At 50.4% G+C, this 21,917-nt stretch overlaps 1 protein-coding gene across 1 annotated transcript; it reads left to right on the top strand.

Annotated features, from left to right (window-relative positions):
* The first annotated feature begins 260 nt into the window (after nucleotides 1-260).
* Nucleotides 261-15,949, top strand: DNAJB11 (DnaJ heat shock protein family (Hsp40) member B11). The gene is made up of 10 exons (XM_037406310.1): nucleotides 261-440; nucleotides 574-730; nucleotides 4,158-4,255; nucleotides 5,345-5,477; nucleotides 6,417-6,559; nucleotides 7,091-7,173; nucleotides 8,450-8,507; nucleotides 10,079-10,190; nucleotides 10,602-10,761; nucleotides 15,008-15,949. Exons 1-10 carry the CDS (start codon nucleotides 271-273, stop codon nucleotides 15,070-15,072), a joined length of 1,179 nt encoding a protein of 392 aa, XP_037262207.1. The 5' UTR covers nucleotides 261-270; the 3' UTR covers nucleotides 15,073-15,949.
* Nucleotides 15,950-21,917: the final 5,968 nt, after the last annotated feature.

Raw genomic sequence — 21,917 nt, 5'->3', positions numbered from 1 at the left:
CGAGGAGGCGGGAACAAACGACGCGCCCTCTGACTGGCTGCCGCTGGGCAAACTCGTACTTCCGCGAAGCCTGGAAGGGCGATAGGATGTGACGCCACGAGCCGTGATTGGACCGGTGAGCTCGGCGCCGACGTCCTGTCAGACGATTGGCTGCTGCTGCGGAGCCGGTGGTGAAGTGTGCGCAGCCGATAGGCCGGCGGCCAGCAGCGCGCGGGGCTGCGCCGCGTTCCTATTGGCTGGCGGCCGTCAGCGGGCCCCGCTTCACTCCTAATGGTGGCCGGTCCGGGGCGGGTGGCTGCGGCGCTGCGGATCCGCCCGGAGAGCGTTGCTCCCTCTGCCCGCCGCCCGCCGGGCAGGCCGGGCCGCCGCGCCATGGCCCCGCGCTGGCTCGGCCGCCTCTGCCTCCTGCTTCTCTGCCTCTGCGGGGAGGCCGCCGCCGGGTGAGTGCGCCGGGCCGCGCCCCCGGGCCCGTGCCTCAGCGCCGGGCCGGGCCTCCCCACATCCCCGCCCCGGGCTCGGCGGCCGCGGCGCTGACGGGGCCCCGCTCCCTCCCTTCTCTCGCCCCCCCGGCAGGAGGGACTTCTACAAGATCCTGGGGGTCTCCCGCGGCGCCTCCATCAAGGACATCAAGAAGGCCTACCGGAAACTGGCGCTGCAGCTCCATCCCGACAGGAACCCCGACGACCCCCGGGCGCAGGAGAAGTTCCAGGACCTGGGGGCGGCCTACGAGGTGAGGCCGGGGGCCGCGGGGCACCCCCGCCCTGCTGTGGGCGCTACCGAGCCTCGCCGCGGGGCAGGGGGTGCCGAGGTCCGCCGCGGAGGGAGGGGTGAGGACGTGCCCCCCGTGGTAAGGAGCTCGGGGGGGGGGGCGCCCAGCTCTTCCCAGGCTGCGGAGGGGGTGTGTGGGGAACGGTGCTGCCAGCGTGAAGCTGAGCTTGGCCCGCGAGTAGTGCCGTGGAGCTTCGTCCTGTAACGCTCAGGGGAAGAAGGGAGGGCCGCTTGGAAATGCGAGGGCCTTGCTGTAAGGCGTAGGTGGGCTGCATCCTCCTCTTTTTGTTGCATGAAGTTTCAGGCATTCTACCAAACAAAAAGCCATGGCAGAGAGGCTGCCGGGTTGAGCAAACAGCTCCTTCTGTTGGAGGACAATGAAAGAGCTTAGCTCACTTAAAAGAAAATGAAGGCACCCAGTTAAAGTTACCAAGTTATTTATTAATAGTTATTTGAGGAAGAAATAGAGTTGCCTCAGCTACGAGTATTGGCACAGGAGCAAGTGTCTATGTATGCAGTCTGGCTGCGAGTCTGAGCTGTTGGGACCGAAAAGGTGGTTGGCTTGCCCCTTAAAAGGTGTTAAGGTAGGAAAAATAGTTGTGGGTCAGTACACATGAGGATTCCTGTCGTTTCCATGATACTACAGTTGCATACAAATGATACCTGACACTAATAGCACAGTGTATTAGATAAATCACGTATAGATTATTTCATTAGCAGAGTGTTTTAAGTCAAAGCCTACTTTCTCTGCCATGTACATATGTGTTAATGCAGTTTAGGCAAGGTGATAGGATCTGTTTTGTCCACGTTCTCTGTCCTTTTTGTCTCCCTGCTGTCGCTGGTTTCCATCCGCTCCCGTAGTTCCCCACGGAGCAGAGAGCCCTGAAGGAAGATAGTGTTTCACCAGCAAGAATTTGTAGCAGTGATTCCACCTGGAGCTTGCCTGCCCTGGTGGACTGTTTGGGTGGGATGTTTGTGTCCTCTTTGAGGAGTCAAGCTTCAGAAGGGAAGGGTTTGTGTTCCTGCTGCAGTCCAGCGGTGGTGCTCAGCCTGCAGCTGTGGTGTAGCTCCTGCTCCCATCCTCGATGTTCATGTGCTCTTCAGATATGCAAATACAAAATAAATGAGGAAGTGAAAGAAACAGCTTGAAAGCATTCCTCTTTGGTCAGAAAGAAAACGCATAAACTCTATTTTTGTATCAGCTGGGACCTCTTTTTAGCAGACTTACCTATTCTTAAATACATTGGCTGAACTATCGCAGGGAGACCAGTGAACATAAAGAAATTCTTTTGCGGAAAAAAGTATTTGTTACCTGTCATTTGCAGTATCTGAAGGTGGATGCATGCGGTTTACTTCAAAGCTGTGAGCTTGATGTAGTTTCTGTGGGCTGGGATCTTGTCACATTTGACAGTACTTTATTCCCTGGAAGCATTTTTCTACCTCTTCACCGAGTCCTAGTTTATTTAAGTCTTTGCCATAGTAACAGTTGAGAGTACTCTTGCTATTAAAAACATTGGGGAGAAAATAGTTGTAAATCAAATCAGCAGGGAATGTGGTAGCCGGAGTAGGTGAATAGTAACTTTCATGAGCAGTGACTTGAGTCTGCCTCCCCCTAACCCCAGGGTATTATTGAAGCACAACAGTGTCCTTGTTCAGCGTAAATTGTGGCGTTCTAGTGCTAACACAGACAATACCGCTGCAACATGCTCTTGCTGGGTGCTGGTGAAAATTAAGCTAAAAACCCTGCCTTCAGAGTCTCCTGTGCTCCTTGCTGAAGAGAGATCTATCAGAATACTGAAATCTGGTATTGATGGACATGGCTTTTAAAGAAGGTTTGGAAGGCATAACATTGGGATGTCCTGCAAGGTCCTTGTCTCTTTGTTTAGCCAGTACAGCTGGAAAGTCCTGCTAAACTAGCTACAAGATGCAGTGTGTCGATTTGATTGTTTTGAGCAAAAAGGAGCTAGAATTGGGTATCACTTAATCCGAACCTGGTTGCTTTTTGCCGTAAAGCACCAGCCTCTGTGAGCAGTACTGCTGCTCAGGGTTTGGCTAGCTGACTATCTATAGCAAAGTCTTAAAAAAAAAAATAATGGTGGGGAAAGTAGGTTAATTAAAGTACTGCGGTCTCCTTCATTTTAACAGCCAAAGTGATTTCCACCCTGCAGCTGTGTGGTCTGAACAGTAGTTTCAATTAGAAAGGAGACTGGTCCCATGCGAGGGACCCAAGACTCATCTGTGTGTCCTCATTAGTCTCAGGATGGTTCAGGGGTGGAGCTTCTGTGGGGTTTTTTCTAAGCTTGTCCACTGTGGTTGCTTTGCTTTAAAGGCAGCCTAACATAAAAAGAACTCTCTTCACAGTACTTGAAATTGTGTTCTCCAACAGCCTGCAGAAAGAAGGAAGTTAACAGAAAGGCAGATATTTTGTGTTTTTAATTCTCTTCCTGTTGCTCACAGTACAGGACTGTGCAGTACCTTACCGGAATAATTTTGCTCTGACACAAACAGATCACAGAATGGAAAGCTTATCCTGGTTTTAGGAAATGTGTATTTTAATGCAAAATCTGAAGAGACAAAGGGAGAGTTGAACTTTTATCTACTAGGTGAAACTAGTAAAGTCACTGTTGACTAGTTTTTATCATTTAGCCAGCTCCTCTGGCTGTTACTGCTTCTCCACCTGTTTGTGCTCCTTAGCCTTTTGAAAGCTAACCTGGCAATTTTAACCTTCCCAAATATGATCAACAGGGGAGGAAGGCTAAATGTGATTGGAAATTTTTGGGTCTCTGGGGCAGGAAAGAGCAAAGATCAATCCTTAGGCATTAAAATTGAAGCTTTACAGTCTTGAAAGTCATGCGTGTTGGGTTGTATTATTCTGCCTCAGCACTGAAGTCACTTCTAACTTTTGTTACCCTTAGAAATGAGGGCCAACATTCAAGCTGGTGCAGTTACTGTATTTGACAAGTTCAGCTTGGTAGGCAAGCTTGCCATCATTGCCAGTTGTTAAAAAATACCCATTTTGGGTGCTTGAAGAAAACTGAAAACCAGGAGTGGTATTAATGTGTTTGTGGTTTTTTTTTCCAGTGTCCTGCTTTGTAGAAACTGCTTTGAATTGTTCCCTCCGATTCCTTTTTAATCCTTAAGATAAACTCATACTTCTTATATTTTCTGCTGTTTTAATAAACTAATTGTACTTTTTATGGGTTTAAATGATAAATTTTTAACTTCGTAGCCCAGTGCAGCAAGCGAATTCTGGCCAGCGTTTCTGTAACATAAAGCATTGCTGCTTGTCCCCCAGTGAAGAGTACTGGTGAGCTTCCTCTTGGAGCCTTGTTTAAGTAACTGAGCTCAGCTGTGGGTGAGTGTCTTGTCTGCTTGCATCCCTCTGCCAGGTGCTGTCAGATGAGGAGAAGAGGAAGCAGTACGATGCCTATGGTGAGGAGGGCTTGAAGGATGGTCACCAGAGCTCCCATGGAGACATCTTCTCACAGTAAGGAGATCTTGCCGCTTTAAGCTGTTCTGCAGTTGGTGGTCTAATTCTGTGATGCTCGTGGATGTGTTTGGTTTAGGCAAATTCCATGTTAAGTTCTCTCACGCCGTCTGGAGGTACTGATCTGAAGTGACAGTAGAGAATTTGAAGAAATACACTTACAGTGGATATCCCATGTGCGCTTTTAGTTGTCTGTCTTGCATCAGTCCTTGCTTCAGGAGCAGTGAGCAGGAACCAATGGTGTCTTCCCACATAGGCAGCTCTGGCTCAGTTAGCAAGCTGCATTGCCAGTGTGTGTGATTTGTAAGGTGCTGCAGCTGCTTTAAACCTGTAGGAACTTTCTTGTGTTATCTGGTGTTTGATTAATGTTTGGGGGTCACTTTTTCTTTTGCAAGGTAATGCTGTAGTGACTTACACTACATTTCAGAGCAGCTGTAGAATTTGGATCATTAAAATCTGAAGGCATTTGCATGTGGCTCAGGTAGAATCCAATTTTCTGTTTGTGCCCCTTTGATTCTGCTAGGCACAAATTTACTAAACCAATTCCTGAAGTTGCCCATCTTGTGTAATCCTTCTGGATAAGAACTTGCACCGTCTGCTGGTCTGTTTTGAGGAAAAATATGCAGACTCACTAGGAAGTTTTTTCTCATCCCCCTCGTCTTCAAACTACTGAAAACCAACCTGCCAGCACTGACTTGCAGTGCCAGAGGTGAAGTGCTACACAGAGTTTGCACCTTGTGGTGATGGTAGCTGAGCGGCCGTGTAGTACGGAGAGGACTTCCTCAGGCAGTGGTCAGATTCTGAGGTGTTGGCATTCAACTCCTGCTGCAAAACTTGTTTTCTTTAGTACAGAAAACTCTTCCAAAGTGACCGTTTTGTTTGAAGGCATTAGGTTGTGTCCTGAGGGAGCAAACAGAGGTATCTGGATTTACTGTGGTGGTTTTGTACTGTGAGGAGGCTGTTTTGTACTCGGAGGAGGCTAGAAGCATTTGACAAGCAGCATGATGCTGCTGCCTTGGGTGGCTGTCTTCATCGGAGCCTCGCTTGATCAGAATTCCTTCCTGGATTAATTGATGTGCTTTACTCCAGCTTCTTCGGGGACTTTGGATTCATGTTTGGAGGTAACCCCCGCCAACAAGACCGGAACATTCCCCGAGGAAGCGACATCATTGTGGACCTGGAGGTTACACTGGAGGAGGTGTATTCAGGAAACTTCGTAGAAGTAAGTTTGCTCGCCTGTCGGTCTCTCCAGCGTGTTCTTAGGTTTGACATGCCTGGCCTGGCCACTGCTCAGGATAATACCTTCTCCCAAAGAACAGAACTAAAACGGATGCTTGTCTTCACAGTATCTGGCAGTGACAGCGGAGGATGTTGTGATGCTATTTGCTAGTAGTTAACTGAAGAAACAATACATTTATTCATGTTTGCCGTCTGGCAATTTCTCTGTAAAGGGATGTTTCTTGTGATAATAGCTTATTTACTGGCTGCGTGTGTCTGGCTGTAGCTTGCTTTTATTGCAGCAGCCAAACTGGAAAAAGGTGTAAGTGGCCCCTCTATGGAATTCAGTGATATTTGATGGGCCCATTCATAAGCCTCAAATTAATTTTGTAATTCTTGCAAAACCATGTTGAGGATTTTTCATAGTCTCTTTAAGGGGCCAAACATGTCACTGCAAATGTCTGGATTACATACTTGGCAAATGTATGGTGGTCTTTTTGATTATTTTTTTTAAGGAAGCTGCATTTCTGGTGCTGACAATCCCTGCTATTCCACATATTAGAATTTGTATTGATTGAGTTTGTGAGTGTCTGGGTAAATGGGAACTACAAATTTTGCCCTTGTGTGGGACAAGGAAACTATCCTAACAAAAGTGTGAAGGGTTTCATCCTAATGTTACCTTTCCTTTTTAGAAAGGTGTGCAGGAAAAAGAAAGGAAATGGTGACAGTGGTGTCGGAGAGTTTTTCGTGGTATTTAATGTATGATGAGCAAGAGATGGAAGGTGAAGACTGTTGTCAGAATGTTTTGCTGAGGCTGTTGAGCTGCTGTGAAGGCAGCACACAAAACCAAATCATGTTCAGGCTGCTTGAGCAATCCAGACCCTTGAGGCAACCCAGGAGTGCCAGCCTGTGTGTTGGTATCAACCTCTTCCTCTTCATGCAGGTTGTCAGGAACAAGCCAGTGGCAAGACAGGCACCTGGCAAACGGAAATGCAATTGCCGGCAGGAGATGAGGACCACCCAGTTGGGTCCTGGACGTTTCCAGATGACTCAAGAAGTTGTTTGTGATGAATGTCCAAATGTCAAGTGAGTTTTATGCTCTTACTGCTATATGGCTGTTTAATCAAAACTTGCCACTAGATGGAGGAAAGTGCCTGTACTACCAGTAATATCTGGGGAATGTGGAAACACTTAACAGGGGTTTCTCATTCCCAAGAAGCCAGTCTTTATTCTTGCAGTAGGGTTGGCCAGCTCTTGGATGTAGAGGTCCTCAATTTGCCCTTTCAGCCTTTTATTCCTTGAACAGTCAGTCATACTACAGTGGAAGTTCCACAACTAAATATGAATAATCAAAGCCAGGGAAGCCCAGTTTCCAGCTGGGAGCAGTTGGATGTGGAATACTGTGATGTAGTCATGCATTCAGATGCTGACACTGCATTTAGCTTAACTTTGCCCTCCCTACTAAATTAGTATCAGCGTACAAGAAATGCAGCACTCTTCCCTCTGTAGGTATGAACAAGGAGAGAGTGTGTGGTAACTTCTGGGAGCGTTCTCATTATGATGGTAACATAAGTAGGTGTTGAAAACTTAGTGCTTGCTTGCTCTTCCCCTTGGCAGGCTCGTGAATGAGGAGCGAACACTAGAAGTGGAGATAGAGCCAGGCGTGCGGGATGGCATGGAGTATCCCTTCATTGGCGAAGGTATGTTATGTGGGTGCTGCCCTGCTGCTCAGCTTTGACTTGCTCCTTTTCAGTCATACGAGGCTGGTCTTTGTGGCAGTTAATAGCTAAACAGCAATAATGGCTGTAAATTTGACTTAGGACGTTCCAATCAAATCTGTCGCTATCTGAACCCTTCAAGCCCCACGTTGGGCACCAGAAAGGACTGTTGTGGTTTGACCTCAGCCAGCAGATAAGCCCTATGCAGCCCCTTGCTCCCTCTCCCTGGTGGGATGGAGAAGAGCATCAGAAGAGTAAAAATGAGGAAAACTGCTTTTATCTCAACAGTGAGTTAATAGGTAAAGCAAAAGCTTTGCACACAAGCAAAATAAAACTTAATTCACTCACCACTTCCCATGGGTGCACAGGTGTTCAGCCATCGCCAGGACAGCAGGGCTCCATAACACCTAATGGTTACATCACTCCAAACATCCTCCACTACTTCTTCCCCCAGCTTTATATGCTGAGCGTGACATCGTATGGGATATCCCGTCAGTCAGCTGTCCCAGCTGTGTCACCTCCCAACTCCTTCTGCACCCCCAGCCGCCTCGCGGGTGGGATGGGGTGAGAGGCAGAAAAGGCCTTGACTGTGTGTAAGTGCTGCTCAGCAGTAAGAAAAAAAATCCCTGAATTATCAACACTGTTTCCAGCACAAGTCCAAAATGTAGCCCTGTACCAGCTACTATGCAGAAAATTGGCTGTATCCCAGCTCAAGCCAGCACAGCAATGGAAGTGCCCGAGCCCTGCACTGGGTGACTGATCGGCATGTGTTCCTGTAAGTGCTGTGTCCCCTGTGTGCTGCTGAAATCCAGGAGCATACTCATTGCTAAGTCTGGAGAGCGCTCTGAGTTCCACTCACTTTGTTGGTACTGGGGGTGCACAAAAAAAAAAAAAAAAAACCACCAAAACTCTAAATCTGAGGTTTCAGATACCCTTCTACTCAAAAATTCTGTTCCAGGCTTGACTATGTGAAGGAATCCCTTCTGCCTGAGGAGATGAAGTCCTTCAATAAGTAAAGGACATCATTAACATGCAGGTCTTTCAGAACAGTGGAGTGGTATGAGCTTATTGAGACAATACTCAGAAAGTTCTAGGCTCTTTAATAATGGATATGTGTAGGCAGGGGTTAGTCATGTAAAGATCAATTAATTATTTTTTCCTCAAACACAACGTGCAGCTCACATGTTAAATATGCTGCTTGTTTCTTAGTTGTTACTAACTAGCTCCTTTAAACAGAGCTTTCCTTTCTTTTTCACAGGTGAGCCCCACGTGGATGGGGAGCCAGGTGATTTGCGCTTCAGAATAAAAGTTCTTAAGTAAGTAACTGGCCTAGTTTGGCCACTCTCTCTTTCTCTCTTTACTCTAAAGGAAGATTACAAGCAAATTTCTGGCCCAGTGTTGCCTCTTTGACTAGCATGCAACTTGCCCTTCAGCACAGCCAGTGCAGCCAGGGCTCTGGTACTCAGGGCTGTGCAGGATGTTCAGCCCTGGTGATGCTGGAGTGGAGTATTCACCACTGTTAAGATGCTGCAATAAGTCCATTTGTATTTACTTTGGCTTGAATTCTGGCACGCATTAGTAGCTCCTTGTGTGAATCACATGAAATATCTCCTTTTTCCATAAATATACTATCTCCCTATCATAAGGAAATGAACTACTAAAAAAATTGAGTCACAACTTCTTGACACACCTCACCACTCACTGCCCTAGAAATAGAAAGGTTATTTAGTAGTATATCTCTTGTGCAGGAAAATGAAGCTTAACTTCATTTGTTCTTTACTTCCTATCTGATTTGTGAATTCTCCAAATTCACAAATAAAGGGAAGGAAGCTAGAGGACCTATTTCCCCTATGAGGAAGTGTAGTGGGTTTGCATGGCAAGGTTTTGGTAGTGGGGGGGGCTACAGAGGTAGCCTCTATGAGAAGATGCCAGAAGCTTCTTCCCCCATGTCCAATGGAGCCAATGCCAGCCAGCTCCGTGACAGACCCGCTGCTGGCCAAGGGAGAGCACATCTGCAATGGTGGTAGCGCCTCTCTGATAGCGTGTTAAGAAGGGGGGAAAAAAAAATCTGCAGCAGTGAGAGAAAGAAGTGAGACTATGTGAGAGCAACAACTGCAGACATGAAGGTCAGTGCAGGAGGAGGCAGGACGTGCTGCAGGCACCGGAGCAGAGATTCCCCTGCAGCCTGTGGGGAAGACCCTGGTGAGGCAGCCTGTCCCCCTCAGCCCGTGATTGTTAACAGTGGAGCAGATCTCCACCTGCAGCCCATGGAGGACCCCACGCTGGAGCAGGGGGATGCCCGAAGGAGGCGGTGACCCAAGGGAAGCCTGCACTGAAGCAGGTTTGCTGGCAGGACTTGTGACCCCCATGGGGTCCTCATGCCGGAGCAGTGCATTCCTGAAGGGCTGTGCCCTGTGGAAGAGACCCACGGTGGAGCAGTGTGTGTAGAACTGCAGCTTGTGGAAAGGACTCATTAGGAAAGTTCATGGAGAGCTGTCTCCTGTAGGAGGGACCCTGTGCTAGAGCAGGGGAAGAGTGTGAGGAGGAAGGAGCAGGAGAAACAATGTGTGATGATTTGATCATAACCTCCATTTCCCATTCCTCTGCGTCGATCAGGGGGAAGAGGTAGAGAAACTGGGAATTAAGCTAAGCCTGGGAAGAAGGGAGGGGTCAGGGGAAGGTGTTATTCTGATTGGAATGGTAATAAACTAATTTTTCCCAAGTCAAGTCTGTTTTGCCCATAACAGTAATTGCTGAGTGATCTCCCTCTCCTTATCTCAACCCATGAGCCTTTTGTTGTTTTCTCTCCCCTGTCCTTTTGAGGAAGGGAGTGGTAGAGTGGCTTTGCTGGGCACCTGGCATTCATCAAAAGTCTCTAATTCCACAGGCACCCAGTCTTTGAAAGAAGGGGCGATGACTTGTATACAAACGTGACAATCTCGCTGGTCGAGGCACTTACAGGCTTTGAAATGGATATTGCCCACTTGGATGGGCACAAGGTGAGGCAACGGTTTGCTTTCTTGCTGTGTGTAAACAAAATTTAACTGCAGGTCTTCTGTGCTGAGGGTTAGCTCTCTTGGGGTCTGTGCAGCTGCTGATTGCACACAGGATCTCCTCTGCTAGAGACTTCCAGACCAGTTCCTGTGGAGCCAAAAGAGACTCTGTACCAGGGGTGCACAGTCTGGGTCGTAGTTCGAGGCTGCCACAGCAGTTACTGCATGTGTTGTCTTGGGTGCTGTTGGTTCTGGCATGTGTCCTGGCAGTAATACTGCCTAGACACCTTGAATATCACTGACTTTGGTGAAGAGTCAGTTTCAGTTGAAGCTTTCCAGTAGGTTGGAAATGGCATTGGAGTATTGGGATATACACACAGAACACGTGCAATGTTCTGCTCTTTCTTTTGTCTCTAGGTTCACGTTGCTCGGGATAAAATTACAAAACCCGGGGCCAAACTGTGGAAGAAAGGAGAAGGTCTTCCAAATTTTGATAACAATAATATCAAAGGCTCACTAATAATAACGTTTGATGTGGAGTTCCCCAAAGAGCAACTGACAAACGAACAGCGGGAAGGTGAGTGTTGTAAAGCTCTGTGCTGGCAGCGGGCTGCACAGACCTCTCACCAAAGCTGATAAGAAGTTGGCACGATGGGACCAGTGGCCTGCAGCAGTCGGAAGAGGCTCTGCTTTCCCCATGCCCCTTGTACAACATAACACAGTTGGCCGATGCCCTGTGATTAACTTCCATTTCCCTTTGAAGCAAGTGAGCTTGGCTGCTGCGGTTGTAGGGAGCCAGATTAGGCTGGGATGTGCCACTGCTGGGACGTAGCACTTGGCAGATTTGCAGGTGCTTTGTTTTGTAGCTGGCCATCTGTCTGAACTGAAAGACTTGCTGGGCTTAGCCTCTGTCTGCTTTGCCTCGGCTGGAATGGGATCACAAGCGGTTTTCCAACCCCTGCTACTTTCTTGGGAGGCAAGACTTTTGAAAATGCCTCCACTGTCAAGGGTAAAGAGTGTCATGCAGCATCAGAAGGATTGTTCCTCTCTGTGTCTCCTACCCTGAGCGCTTTATGGCTGTATAGGGAAGAAGCATGCAATGCAGGTATTTCATAGGGAGAAATCCGCGTCTCTGCTTCAGTGCTGAAATGGAAACTTCATGAACTATGTAGAAATCCTATAACTGACGGGAGGGTAGATACTACTAGCTGGAAACTCCTCTTCACTTCAGCCACCTCTGCAGTAGGTTCTGCTGCTCTGCACAAGGCGTCAGAGTAGGCATTGAGGGCCCCATCCTCTGCTATGGGGCAAAGAAGTTCTTGGGATGGACCAGTGCAGCTCATCAGAAAATCCCCATCCCCAGAACTTCTTCCTGCTGGTCAGGGCTATCATACTTTCTTCTGCTGCTCTTTTGTGGAATCTGGCAGCTGTCCTGGTGGAATGAGGCAGATGCAGAGCTTTCCTGGACTCTCCGAAGTTTGTAGAGGGAAGCCAAGCCCTCGGAGGGCTTTTCTCAGCCCTGTGGCATGTACTGCTGCATTGGCCACACTGCTACTGCCACTTGGAGCTCAGTTGGTAGCTGCAGCTACTGATTCATGTTCTGTGGCTCTTCCTGCTGCTGTTTGGGCTGTGAGGGCTGTGCTTTGAGGGGACCTGTTTTGTGTTTTGACCCCTGTGCTTTCCCGCTTGTTGCAAGCATGTTGTGCCCGGTGAGGGCTGCAGGACACACTGACCACATCGGTGTAAGGTCTCATTCCAGGCTCTGCTGCCCTTCTTGAACCTCCCTCCATAAGGGGACAGCACCTTGCAGACAGACATGAGGTTATTCCAGCTGTTGCTCTTGACAGTTTAAGCAGACTGGACAAGGAGCAGTGACAGAAGCCCCTGTGTTTGTGAAAGTTACTCACACGCCTTTATGGATATCCCAGGAACAAAGAGATGATTGTACAGGCACGAGCATGTTCAGGCACAGGGCTTTTGGGTGTTTCACTCCCTCCTAAAGCAATTCCACACTTCCTAGAGGAAGGTGACTGGGTAGGCAGTCAGATGCATTACTGTGTGCTAGAATATCTCCAAACATCCAGTTGTTTAAAGAGTTTTATGAGGGAATAGGTCTATTCATGTTGCGTGGCAGCAGTTCAGTGTACACATGCAAAAGGACACTAGGCTTCAGAATTCAAAACATCCCTTTTTTCTTATTGTTGGCCGTAGTCCTAATTTCTTATCATAACCATACGTACAGCTCCGAGGGCAGTCAGGAGATACTCTGACTCAGAGAGCACCACTCTGGTCAATCTAAGCTGTAGAGTCAGAGAAATAATATGCTTGCTTTTGTGCTAGTGTGACATCAGGGAATTTATTGCCTGTTGATTGGAGGTGACTTTCTCTTTGACATATCTCTCGTTCTTCTCTAGTGAGACTTGTGGTTTGTCTGTTTTGGAGCTTTGGATCCCGTGCTTTAACTCTGGAGTGTTTAGCCTAACAGCAGGCAGCGTAATGCCCAGGCTGTATTGTAACCTGTCATCTGTTGGTGATGTCAGAAAAATCTCAAAGTTGGCTCTAGTAAAAAAAAAAAATGCCTGAGGTGCAGTAGCACCAAATGTCAGGATTCCTGGCCGGAATTCCTGATTGGACATCAGATATGTGTTGGTGTATCCTGTACACAGACTGGGTATCCTTCAGGCCAGCAGGCAGCTGTCTAGAGCTAGCCAGCAGGAAGTGAGATACGGGGCTGGTGCTAATCACATTTTCTTTTCAGGGTTACCGGAGCACACCTTTCTCCAGCTAAGGCCTTCCTTTCAAAGAACTACACTTCCAGGAGGCACATCCTCTTACCCATCAGCCAGGAAGTGGCTTGCAGCCACCTCTGGCTGCGGTGGGGACCTGAACTTGCCTTGCGCTCCCCTGGAGAGCAACCTACCCGTAATGAGTACCAGCTCCTGCACGGGGGCTCACTCCGCCCTGCTGTTGAGGATTTTTCTGAATGCAGAAAAGAGTTCAGGGTTCTTTGGCCAGCAAGCAAGAAGCATGAATAGTTCTTGCCTGCCAGAGAGCTGTTTTAATTCCAGTTACTACTTCCAGGACAGTTTTCCAGTATTTCAACAGAGCTGCTGTGACCCTTATGCATCAAATCACTGGTCTGAAAGGACGGTACTGTTTGTAGCCAAATAATTTAAAGGTAGACAAGCAGAACGAGGTTTGCAGGAAGACATGCTCTCTTCTAGCTAGATTTCCTGAAGAAGAGCTTGTATGCCTGAAAAGTTAGGGGCGGGGCGGGGTTCTGCAGAAGTAAATTGGTTGACTCAATTACTGATCCTCCCTCTCCATGCCTATGTACCTCACTTAAATATCACCATTATTGTTAAATTTTTCTAGCCAGCCTAACCTGACCTGTTATACAAACGTGTACAGTATGACACCGTGACTGGCTTCAGTGGAGCAGCAGAGCAAGCTGAACTGAGGCAGGACGACAATCCTGTCGTCTGTCACGCTGAGGTGCAAGCAAGCTGCCTGTGTGCTTTGTTGCAAGACTGATGCTGTTTTGGGGACACCCAACAGCAGAATTATAGCAGTTTAGCTTTATTTTTTTTAGTAGTATTGTTGTTTGAAAGTTACCCATGGTATGGGGAGTTTTCCTCTCTGTTTTGGGTCTTGACAGCTCCTTCTTGGGCTCAATGGTTTCTGGTGCTGGTCCGAGGCAGTGGGTGTCCTGGCAGCATGTGACCAGGCTGACTTTGAAGAGGGAGTCCCTTACGATTATCTCTGAAAAAAGTGTGACACATTTGTTCTTGCCGGTCCTGCTTCCTCTGTTTTGTATGGATTTGCCCTTTAAGTAACAGTGAGGACCTGCCAGTCTTGTCCTGAAGGTGCTGACTTTAACGTGCTTTTTTTAACCGTACTTTGTACGTTAAGAGCTGACTCACTCCTACCCTGTTCTGGTAAGCACTTGATACTGATAGGACCTGGAGGTGACAGTTCTTTGAACTGTTTTATGAACGGCCTTTCAGGGGTGGGGAAGATGGTATTTGAAAAGTCACCTAGAGCCCTTTGTAAAACCGTGGGTTTCCAAAAAAAAAAAATATTTTCAGGCCTTCAGTGGGATACTTAAGCCCACAGATAAGTTTGCTTGCCTTGCCTTAAGCGACTACTTCTAGTGGACAGCAGTGTCCTCGGGCACCACGTACCAGTGTGAAAGGCTCTGCTTTCTAATTACTGTGATGTGGCTGCTGTAGCTGCAAGTCCAGAAGGACCCAAAGCACGCATGGCACTCCTGAGCTGGCTGCTGGCCCGTTTCTCTTGGGCTGTGAGGCAGCTTGGGGAGATGAGCTGTCTGAATTAGACTCTGGAAATACCCAGCAAGTTGTCATTGCATTTGTGCTTAAAATGACAAGATTATTGTCAACTTCCAACAGCAGAGTAGCTCTGGGAGTTGCCTTTATCCCTTGCAGAGCTCTGAGAATCTTGAGGTGTTGCACTGGGCTTTGAGTTTGTAGCAGAGGCTTTCTCCCTGCAATGGCTGGCCTCGTACGGCCCTGAGAGCCTGGGAAAGCACCGTTAAAGCCTCGCTAACCTGTCTCTCCTTGTAGGAGTGCTGAAGGAGCAGGAGTAAAGCTGTCTCGCCACAGGGTTTGAGGGGGATTTTTCCTTTCTCTTTAATGATGCTCTTAGAGTACCTGTTTAGGCTTTATTCAGGTATGTGGGCTCAGCCTTGAAAGGCTGGTACCCCAGGGCCTAGAGCCAGATGTGTAAATGCAACAGGAACAGCAAGTGCAGAGTTGTCCTCCTGTCTGTGCTGTGCAGTAATGTTTTCCTTTCTCTTGCAGGTCTCAAACAGCTGTTGAAACAAGGATCGGTGCAGAAGGTGTACAATGGATTGCAGGGCTATTGATGTGTGGGGAAAGTTGGACTTAACTGAAAATGAAAAGTCAGATTTTTTTGCAGTCTTTTCTCCTGCCCACTGTAGAATGGAAAAGAGGGAGGGTGGGGCAATTGTTGAGCTATATATAATTTTTTCTTTGTAAATGGTGGAAGTGCTCACACAAGTTGGGAAATACTACCCTTTTCAGGACATAACTGGTGCTGCCTATCATGTTCCACGTCCTGGAACAACATGCTCCTTGAGCAGAAAAAAAAAAAAAAAGGTGGGGAAAGGAGTTTTAAATTCCACACAGATTGGAATTCCTGGTTTTTAAATATATTTTGATGTGACTTTTCTTGACCATCTCAACATACTTTCATAGCTTCTCCTGCTTTTTACGTCCTTTGTGTCAGTCTCTTCTGAGTTTCTGTTGGTTTTGTTGGGGTTTTTTTGTAATCCCAGCCCTTCCTCCCCTTCCCCTCTGAGTCCAGAGTGTGGTATTGTTTCAGAGTCTGTGTTTCTGGGGCAGGAGTACGGGTGCTGTTGGGAGTGGACTGGCAGGAGGTCCTTCACGGGCTATGTTGGGCCCCTCACACAGCTGGGAAAGCAGAGGGAGAGAGTCTCTTAAGGCACCTGTGGGCTCTTAACTACCAAGTAGTCCTCGTGTCCCAAAAGTTAACGCTTGGTTTTTAAAGTTGAAGTCACAACAGCTTAGCAAAGAGTCCTCAGACTTCCACGGTGGGGTTTTGGGAAACAACGGGAGTGGCTCCTTGTGGCCTTGGTTCTTCCTCGTTGCCCCCAAACATAACAAGTTGTCTGGAAAAGTTCACTTACCTCCTGCACTCTGTCCTCTGTGAGGACGGGTGAAGCTAACAGCACAGAAATAAAGATGTTTGAGTTGGAATGGCAAAAGCTACCTGGTTATGTGTGTCAGCAGCCCTTACCCTGGGACAGCTGCGAGTCGTTGGACTAACAAGGACCGGTCCCTTCGGTGAGGTAAGCCACGAGCTGCTGTAAAGGGTGAAACTACAGCTGCTAATATCAGGCAAAGCTCTAGCTGCTTTGTTTGAACTGGGGGCTGGTAACCTGGCAGGGAGGTGCCTGTGCTGCTCTGGTCTCTGTTGTGAAGACCCTCGTGCTTTAAGCACCCCCGCCAGAGACTCGTCTCCTTGTTCTTCAGGAATGGTAGCTGAACAATTCCTCAGGTGCCTGTCAGACTTGTACTTCGCTGTGACAGGGATGTAGGCAGTGAGAGAAATGAGTCAGTTGTTCACGTAGGATGGTGTTCTGTTTCCCTGGGGGCTTTTAGGGGCTATAAAGTGGGATTCTTACCGCTGCTGCCTTGTACCTCGTCCCCTGCCTGGGAAGTGGATGGGATCAGTTTTCTCTATGTGGAAATGTTTGCCAGGGAGCAGCAGCATGAGACTCAAGGTAGTGGTTTTTGTTTGGTTTTCTTCATCGTGAGCTTTTTAAGTAGCTCAGCTCTGAGCGTGGAGAGATGGAGAGCAGCTCTGGCCCAGCCCTTGGGTGGGACGTTGCTAGACCAAGGGCAGCACACAACCCCTAAAGCGGCGGGAGCTGACGCAGCGGAAGCAGCAGCAGCAGGAAGGTTTCCTGTTGGATCCTTTGTACGTTTGGCTTGGCAGAGCAAAGCAGGGGCTTTTGGAACAGCTGGGAGAGGGGGGAACAAGACAAACCTGGGGTGTCAAACCCGTGGTCTCAGTGCTGGTCTTCCTCAAAATCTGTAATGCAGAGCTGTAATCCCAGCTGAGGCCACTACCTTGGGCATCTGCCCATTTGATGACTAGCTCTTTCCAAGTGTCCGCAGGCAGCTTTGCCCCTGCTTTCCCCTCCCTCCCCCCCTTAGCTTAGATTTCTAAGAAACCTCAGATTTCAAAGAAGCTGATATCTGTGTGCATGGGGCTGGATCCTGTTACCTGGGCCCCTCGAGGGTCTGTTTGATGATTGTCTTTCTGTTCTACTGGCACATGACCATGCTGCCAGTGCTCACCAGTAGCAATAAAGCCAAAAAGCCTGGACCTCACACCAAAGCCCCAGCTTCTGCACAGGAGAAGGTGGTGTGGTTTTTCCTGCCTGCTGCTAGGGGTGCAGGTAGTGCATTTGTTTCGGGCACGAGTACTCATTCCTGCTGCTGCTTTTCCTATTCCTGCTAATTCTTTTCCTTCCTGTGGTTTGTGTGTTTTCCATTGTGGGTCTGTATTCCTTGGAGGCCAGCGCTATGTAGAACAGCAACAGTAGCTGCAAAGCCCCAGCTTTTACAAGGGTGAGAAGAAAACCAAAGAGGAAGGCCAAAATTGTGCAAAGCAACCCTGCTTCCTTCCCTCTTCCTATTCCCCCTGGCCGTGGGGTGTGTGCAGTGGTGTCCTTTGCCTTTCCCACCTTCAAAGCTGCCGGGGTTCCATGTTCTCACTGCGGGCAGTGGTGTACGCTGGTGCTTGCCAGGGTCTGGTTCAAACATTTCCTCTTGTCTGAGGGAAGTTGTGCTGCTTCTGGGGTTGTGGGGAGGTGTTTGTCCTCAAAGGGCTCCGAGGTGTCTGGCCAGGGGGCTGTAGGAGCTATTCAGTGTCCTTGGCATCCTGTGTCCGCTAGTTCGGTAATACTTGGCTGGTGTCAGTGAGTCATAGCGCACATGGACTCCTACATCATCTTCTTAGGAGGCTTAGATGTCCACATCGCTGCCTCTTGGTTTGGGACCGAGCAAGCGTCCTGAAAGCGTGAACCTCTGAGCTGGGAATCCTGTAATGCACAGTCTTAATTTCCAACCCCTTCTGTTGTTCCTGAATTAGATCAAATAAAGCAAACTTTGTGGTCCCCTTTAACCCTAAATCCTTAGAGAAGTCTGGGATTGTTGAGGGTTTAGAAGTCCTTGCTGTTTTGAGGAGGGGGTGTTTAAGCAAGCACGGGGTTCTTGCCTGGCTGAGATGGGATCCCGGTGTATTTCCGACGCGAGCGAGTTTGATTACCCACAGAAGTTCCTCCAGGGCCACACCACAGCCTTGCTTTGGGATACCCTCGCCTCACCCAGGCTGTTACCTGCCTTAGGTGGGATCGCTCCCGTCCCAGGCGAGGTGAAGGAGCAGGTGGGGTGAGGACCCCCTGGCAGGTAGATGATGGGGGGTGAAAACAGAGGTCAGATCTGCTTTCCTGGGCAGCATCATGCCCTGGCAGCCTTGTCTGCTTCTGTCCCTCTGCAGTCTGGGCTTGCCCCGTCTAAAGTCACGCCGCCTGTCCCAGCCCGGGTGCTGACATTTTGGGGCTGCACCAGGGGCTTCAGCATTAGGTACGTGGGTGCCGGGGCGCAGTCTGGCCCAAGGGGGTCCTTTTCCCCCCAATGGCTTCAGCCGTGCCGAGGGCCACTGCTGTCACTTCCCGGCACTGCTTGCACAGAGCATCCCTCCTCCCCGGGCAGGGGCTGAAAGTGTTGCCAAACAGCGGTTTCTTTTTCCGTGGAAACTTCTCTGCAAGTACAGTGCAAGTGAGCTCAAGATTTTCCCTGAAGAGTTTGTTATTGTAAAGTGCTTATCTGTATCTAAACTTTTCTGCTTCTGAGAGAGGCACTGGCGATAGGAGGGGGGAAGTGACTGGTTTCAGGAAAAAACGGCTCTGAAGGCACAGGGATCTGTGATGTTCCTGGACACATCTGCTCAAGTGTCTGGAGACCGTGGGGGTCTTTCCTGGCAAGGTGAAGCGATGAATCCTTGCTGGAGTCCTGAATGGGATTCCTGGACGGCAGCCCCAGCTCTGCCCCCCGCCACCGGGCTGATGAGCGGCGCTGCCCGAGCATCGTGCGAGGGCTGGCTCGGTCCCAGCGGTCCCCAGGGAGGGGACAGCCCAGCTGGGGCAGGGCAGGAGGTGCGGTGGGACTGGCGGTGTCCTGCTGCCCAGAAGCCACCCTTCACCCCGAGTGCCACGTAGCCCTGTTTGCTGTTGCCTGTGGCCAGCAGCCAGCTTTCTCCTCCTCTTCCCTCTGGCTTGGTCAGGCACGCTGACCTGAGGCGAGCGGAACGGGAAGAGGCTGCGATGGGCCCCGGGCACCCGCGCGCCCTGCAAGGAGCCACGTGCCAGCGCAGCCCTTCCCTCGGCTGTTCAACATTTCCAGGGACCTGCCCATTCGTGTGGGAGCAGGAGGCTGCTAGAAAGTAGATACCCGACAGCCTCCACCTCCAAAACTGTTGCCCCCCAAAAAAAAAAAAAAATAAAAAGGAGCATCCCGTGCTCGGGGGAGGGCTGGCTGGGGGCTGTGCATATTGCAGCCCCACTCAGCCCAGTGCAGCCCCCGGGTTACAAAGGATGTCCCAAAGCTGGTGATGAACGAAACTGTGTGGGGCTGTGACAATGTGACTTCTGGGGAAATTTAGAAGAACAGAGCTTGTTTAATCCAGAAAAATGATGACACAAACACCGGCACCAAGTGCGTAGGGGGTGTTTACAAGGATAATCCTTTCTTCCTTCCAGATTTATGTCTGATGCTACGTGTTTTCCTAATAAGCCACATACGGGGGGGTCCGAGCTGCTGCCTCCCTTTCTCACCCGGGCAGGCACAGGAGCCCATCACTGTGTTGTCAGGCAGGTCCCTTTGTCCCTGGGGCCAGGCAGGGCACCGCGGGTGGCTGGGGCAGGGAGCCAAGGATGCTGTGCCAGGGGCTTGAAGTTCCAGAAGGACACAGCCAGGGACACCGACACCGGGGTGGGAGCTGATGTGGGTGAAGGGCAAAGTTGGTTCTTAGCACATTGGCATCGTCTTACTGGAGTGAGGTTCAAGGCTGGATGTCGTATCTCGGCCCTTATCTGAGCCAGGGACAGCAGGGCTGAGTGATGGAAACCATGCGGCCCATGGAAAGCAAAGCCTCACCCGGACAGCGGTGTGGATGGCCAGGTGGGTTTGCTTTGGGGCAATGCTGCGTAGGAGGGTTGGTTAAAGCCTCCCAAGGTCTGCGTGCGCGTTTGTTCCCCCTCTTGCAGAAAGCAAAAAAACCCCAAGGACCAAATTAAAAACATCCTTCTGTTGACAGGATACGCGGTTAGGTGTTGGCGCCTGTCCCGAGCTGTGATCAAGAGTGGAAGAATAACCAAATTTGGGAGAAGATTGGCGATGGATGTGGCTACCAGCTGCTGGAGAGGTGGTAGATGTTGGAGTGGTGGTGGAGAGAGACCCCAGCTCACCGGCTGGGGCAGCCAGGCCACGTGGCCTCAGCACGCTACGCTGGGCCAGGTATTGGTGGCCCTGCAATGAGGCAGTTGGGGTTTTGGGGTGAGGAGGAGAAACTTTGGGGCTGCGGTGCGCTGGAGGTAGATGCTGTTGCCACAACCCCTCTGCTCTTGGCCACCATGCCTGTGTCAGGCAGTGGTGCTGGTCCCCCCGCAGGAGGTGGCCCTGGGATGGGGGTGGCAGCCTTGGGCGCGGTGCCCCCAGGCACAGTTCGGGATGTGGCTGCCTCACCGGGTGCTGCAGTTTTGGGGGGATCCCCGCTGCTGGGGCCCCGTCCCCCTCTGAGCACTGGCGGAGACTCAAGAGACCAGCAGCAGAGTCGGCTCCTTTCTGGAGCGCTTTCCTGCTGCAGCCAACATGCACGGGGCACCCAGGGGCAGGAAAAAGGCTTTTCCAGAGCTCTTTAAAGCAGGGACTTCCTCATCTGTCCAAAAAATGATTTATTTCAGCAACAAAAAGCCAAACAAGCCCTGTTGTTCCAAACCACCTCGGTTTCTCCAGCCTGGGTCTGTCCCAGGTGCCATCCCTGCTGCCAGCCCGTGCCCGACGGCACCGTCGCAGCCTGGGGGTCCCGTGGGACCCACGCTCTGCCCTCCCAGCTGGAGCGAGGAGCTGCTGGGGGGGAACCTGGCATGAGAGTCACTCCAGGTCCTGTGACCACAGGGCGGCACCTGCCTCCACGTGGAGGCAGCGGGGATGCCCCAGGTCCAAAACCCAAAGCAGAGCTGTGAATGCCGTGGCTCCTCACTGGAAGCTGGCGATGAGTGTTTTTATCCCTTCGTGGGGAGCAAGCCTACCACGTTTGACCTCCAGCATCAGCCTCATCCCCCCCTGGTGCCCGCGTGGTGGGGACACGCCGTGCTCGGCCCGCGGCAGAGCTCCTGCCAAGGTCGCTGCTGTAGAAGCCGAGCAATGACGTTGATGTGCCTCAGCCTTGTTTTGGATCCTTCAGCCTCTTGGCTGCCATTTCCCTTTTTCAAAGAAGTCCACTGAAGGGTGGGGAGCACCCTGGCCCCTGCCCTGGGAGCCTGGTGGGGGCGGGGGCTGCCCGGGCGGGTGGCCCGTGGCCAGGGTGATGAGATGTGGTCTTTGGAGACCTCCTCCTCCATCCCTCCTTAAGGACAACCGCTATGTCATCTTCCCATCCCTTTTCTGTCCTGCAGCTCCTTTTCTGCCTTCCCCCCTGCCCACCCTTTCGTTCTTGCTTTGAGCTGCAGGGAAGGGTATTTAGAAAGGGGTGAGCTGGGGGTTAATCCAGGGAAGCTCCTTGCTCCTGTGCTGTCCCCTCTTTTGGTGGCCCATGCCAGCTCCTGGCTCACCCCAAACCCCTCCTGCCCTCGGGGTAGTGGAGATGAACACGAGAGGGTGTCGTGCTCAAAATCTTGCTATGAAGGGAAACACAGCCAGGATTTATTATTACTATAACCAAGGTTTAAACAGTCAAAGAGCAGCTTTTAGCTCGGATCTAGATCGCGGAAAAGGAAAGCAAAGCAGTGACTCTGCTGTGCTGTGGTGGCAACACAGCCCTGCGCTTCTTTAGCTGCTCCTTGGGCCTTTCCACCGTGCCCGCCCTGCCCCTCGCCTGGTGTCCCCGTGCTCCCGTATCCCTCCGGGCAGCATCCTCACGGGAGAGCGTTAAAGGCAT

This window comes from Falco rusticolus, chromosome 13 (assembly GCF_015220075.1).
Source record: "Falco rusticolus isolate bFalRus1 chromosome 13, bFalRus1.pri, whole genome shotgun sequence".
Taxonomy (NCBI): domain Eukaryota; kingdom Metazoa; phylum Chordata; class Aves; order Falconiformes; family Falconidae; genus Falco; species Falco rusticolus.
This window is presented reverse-complemented; position numbering and strand designations above follow the sequence as displayed.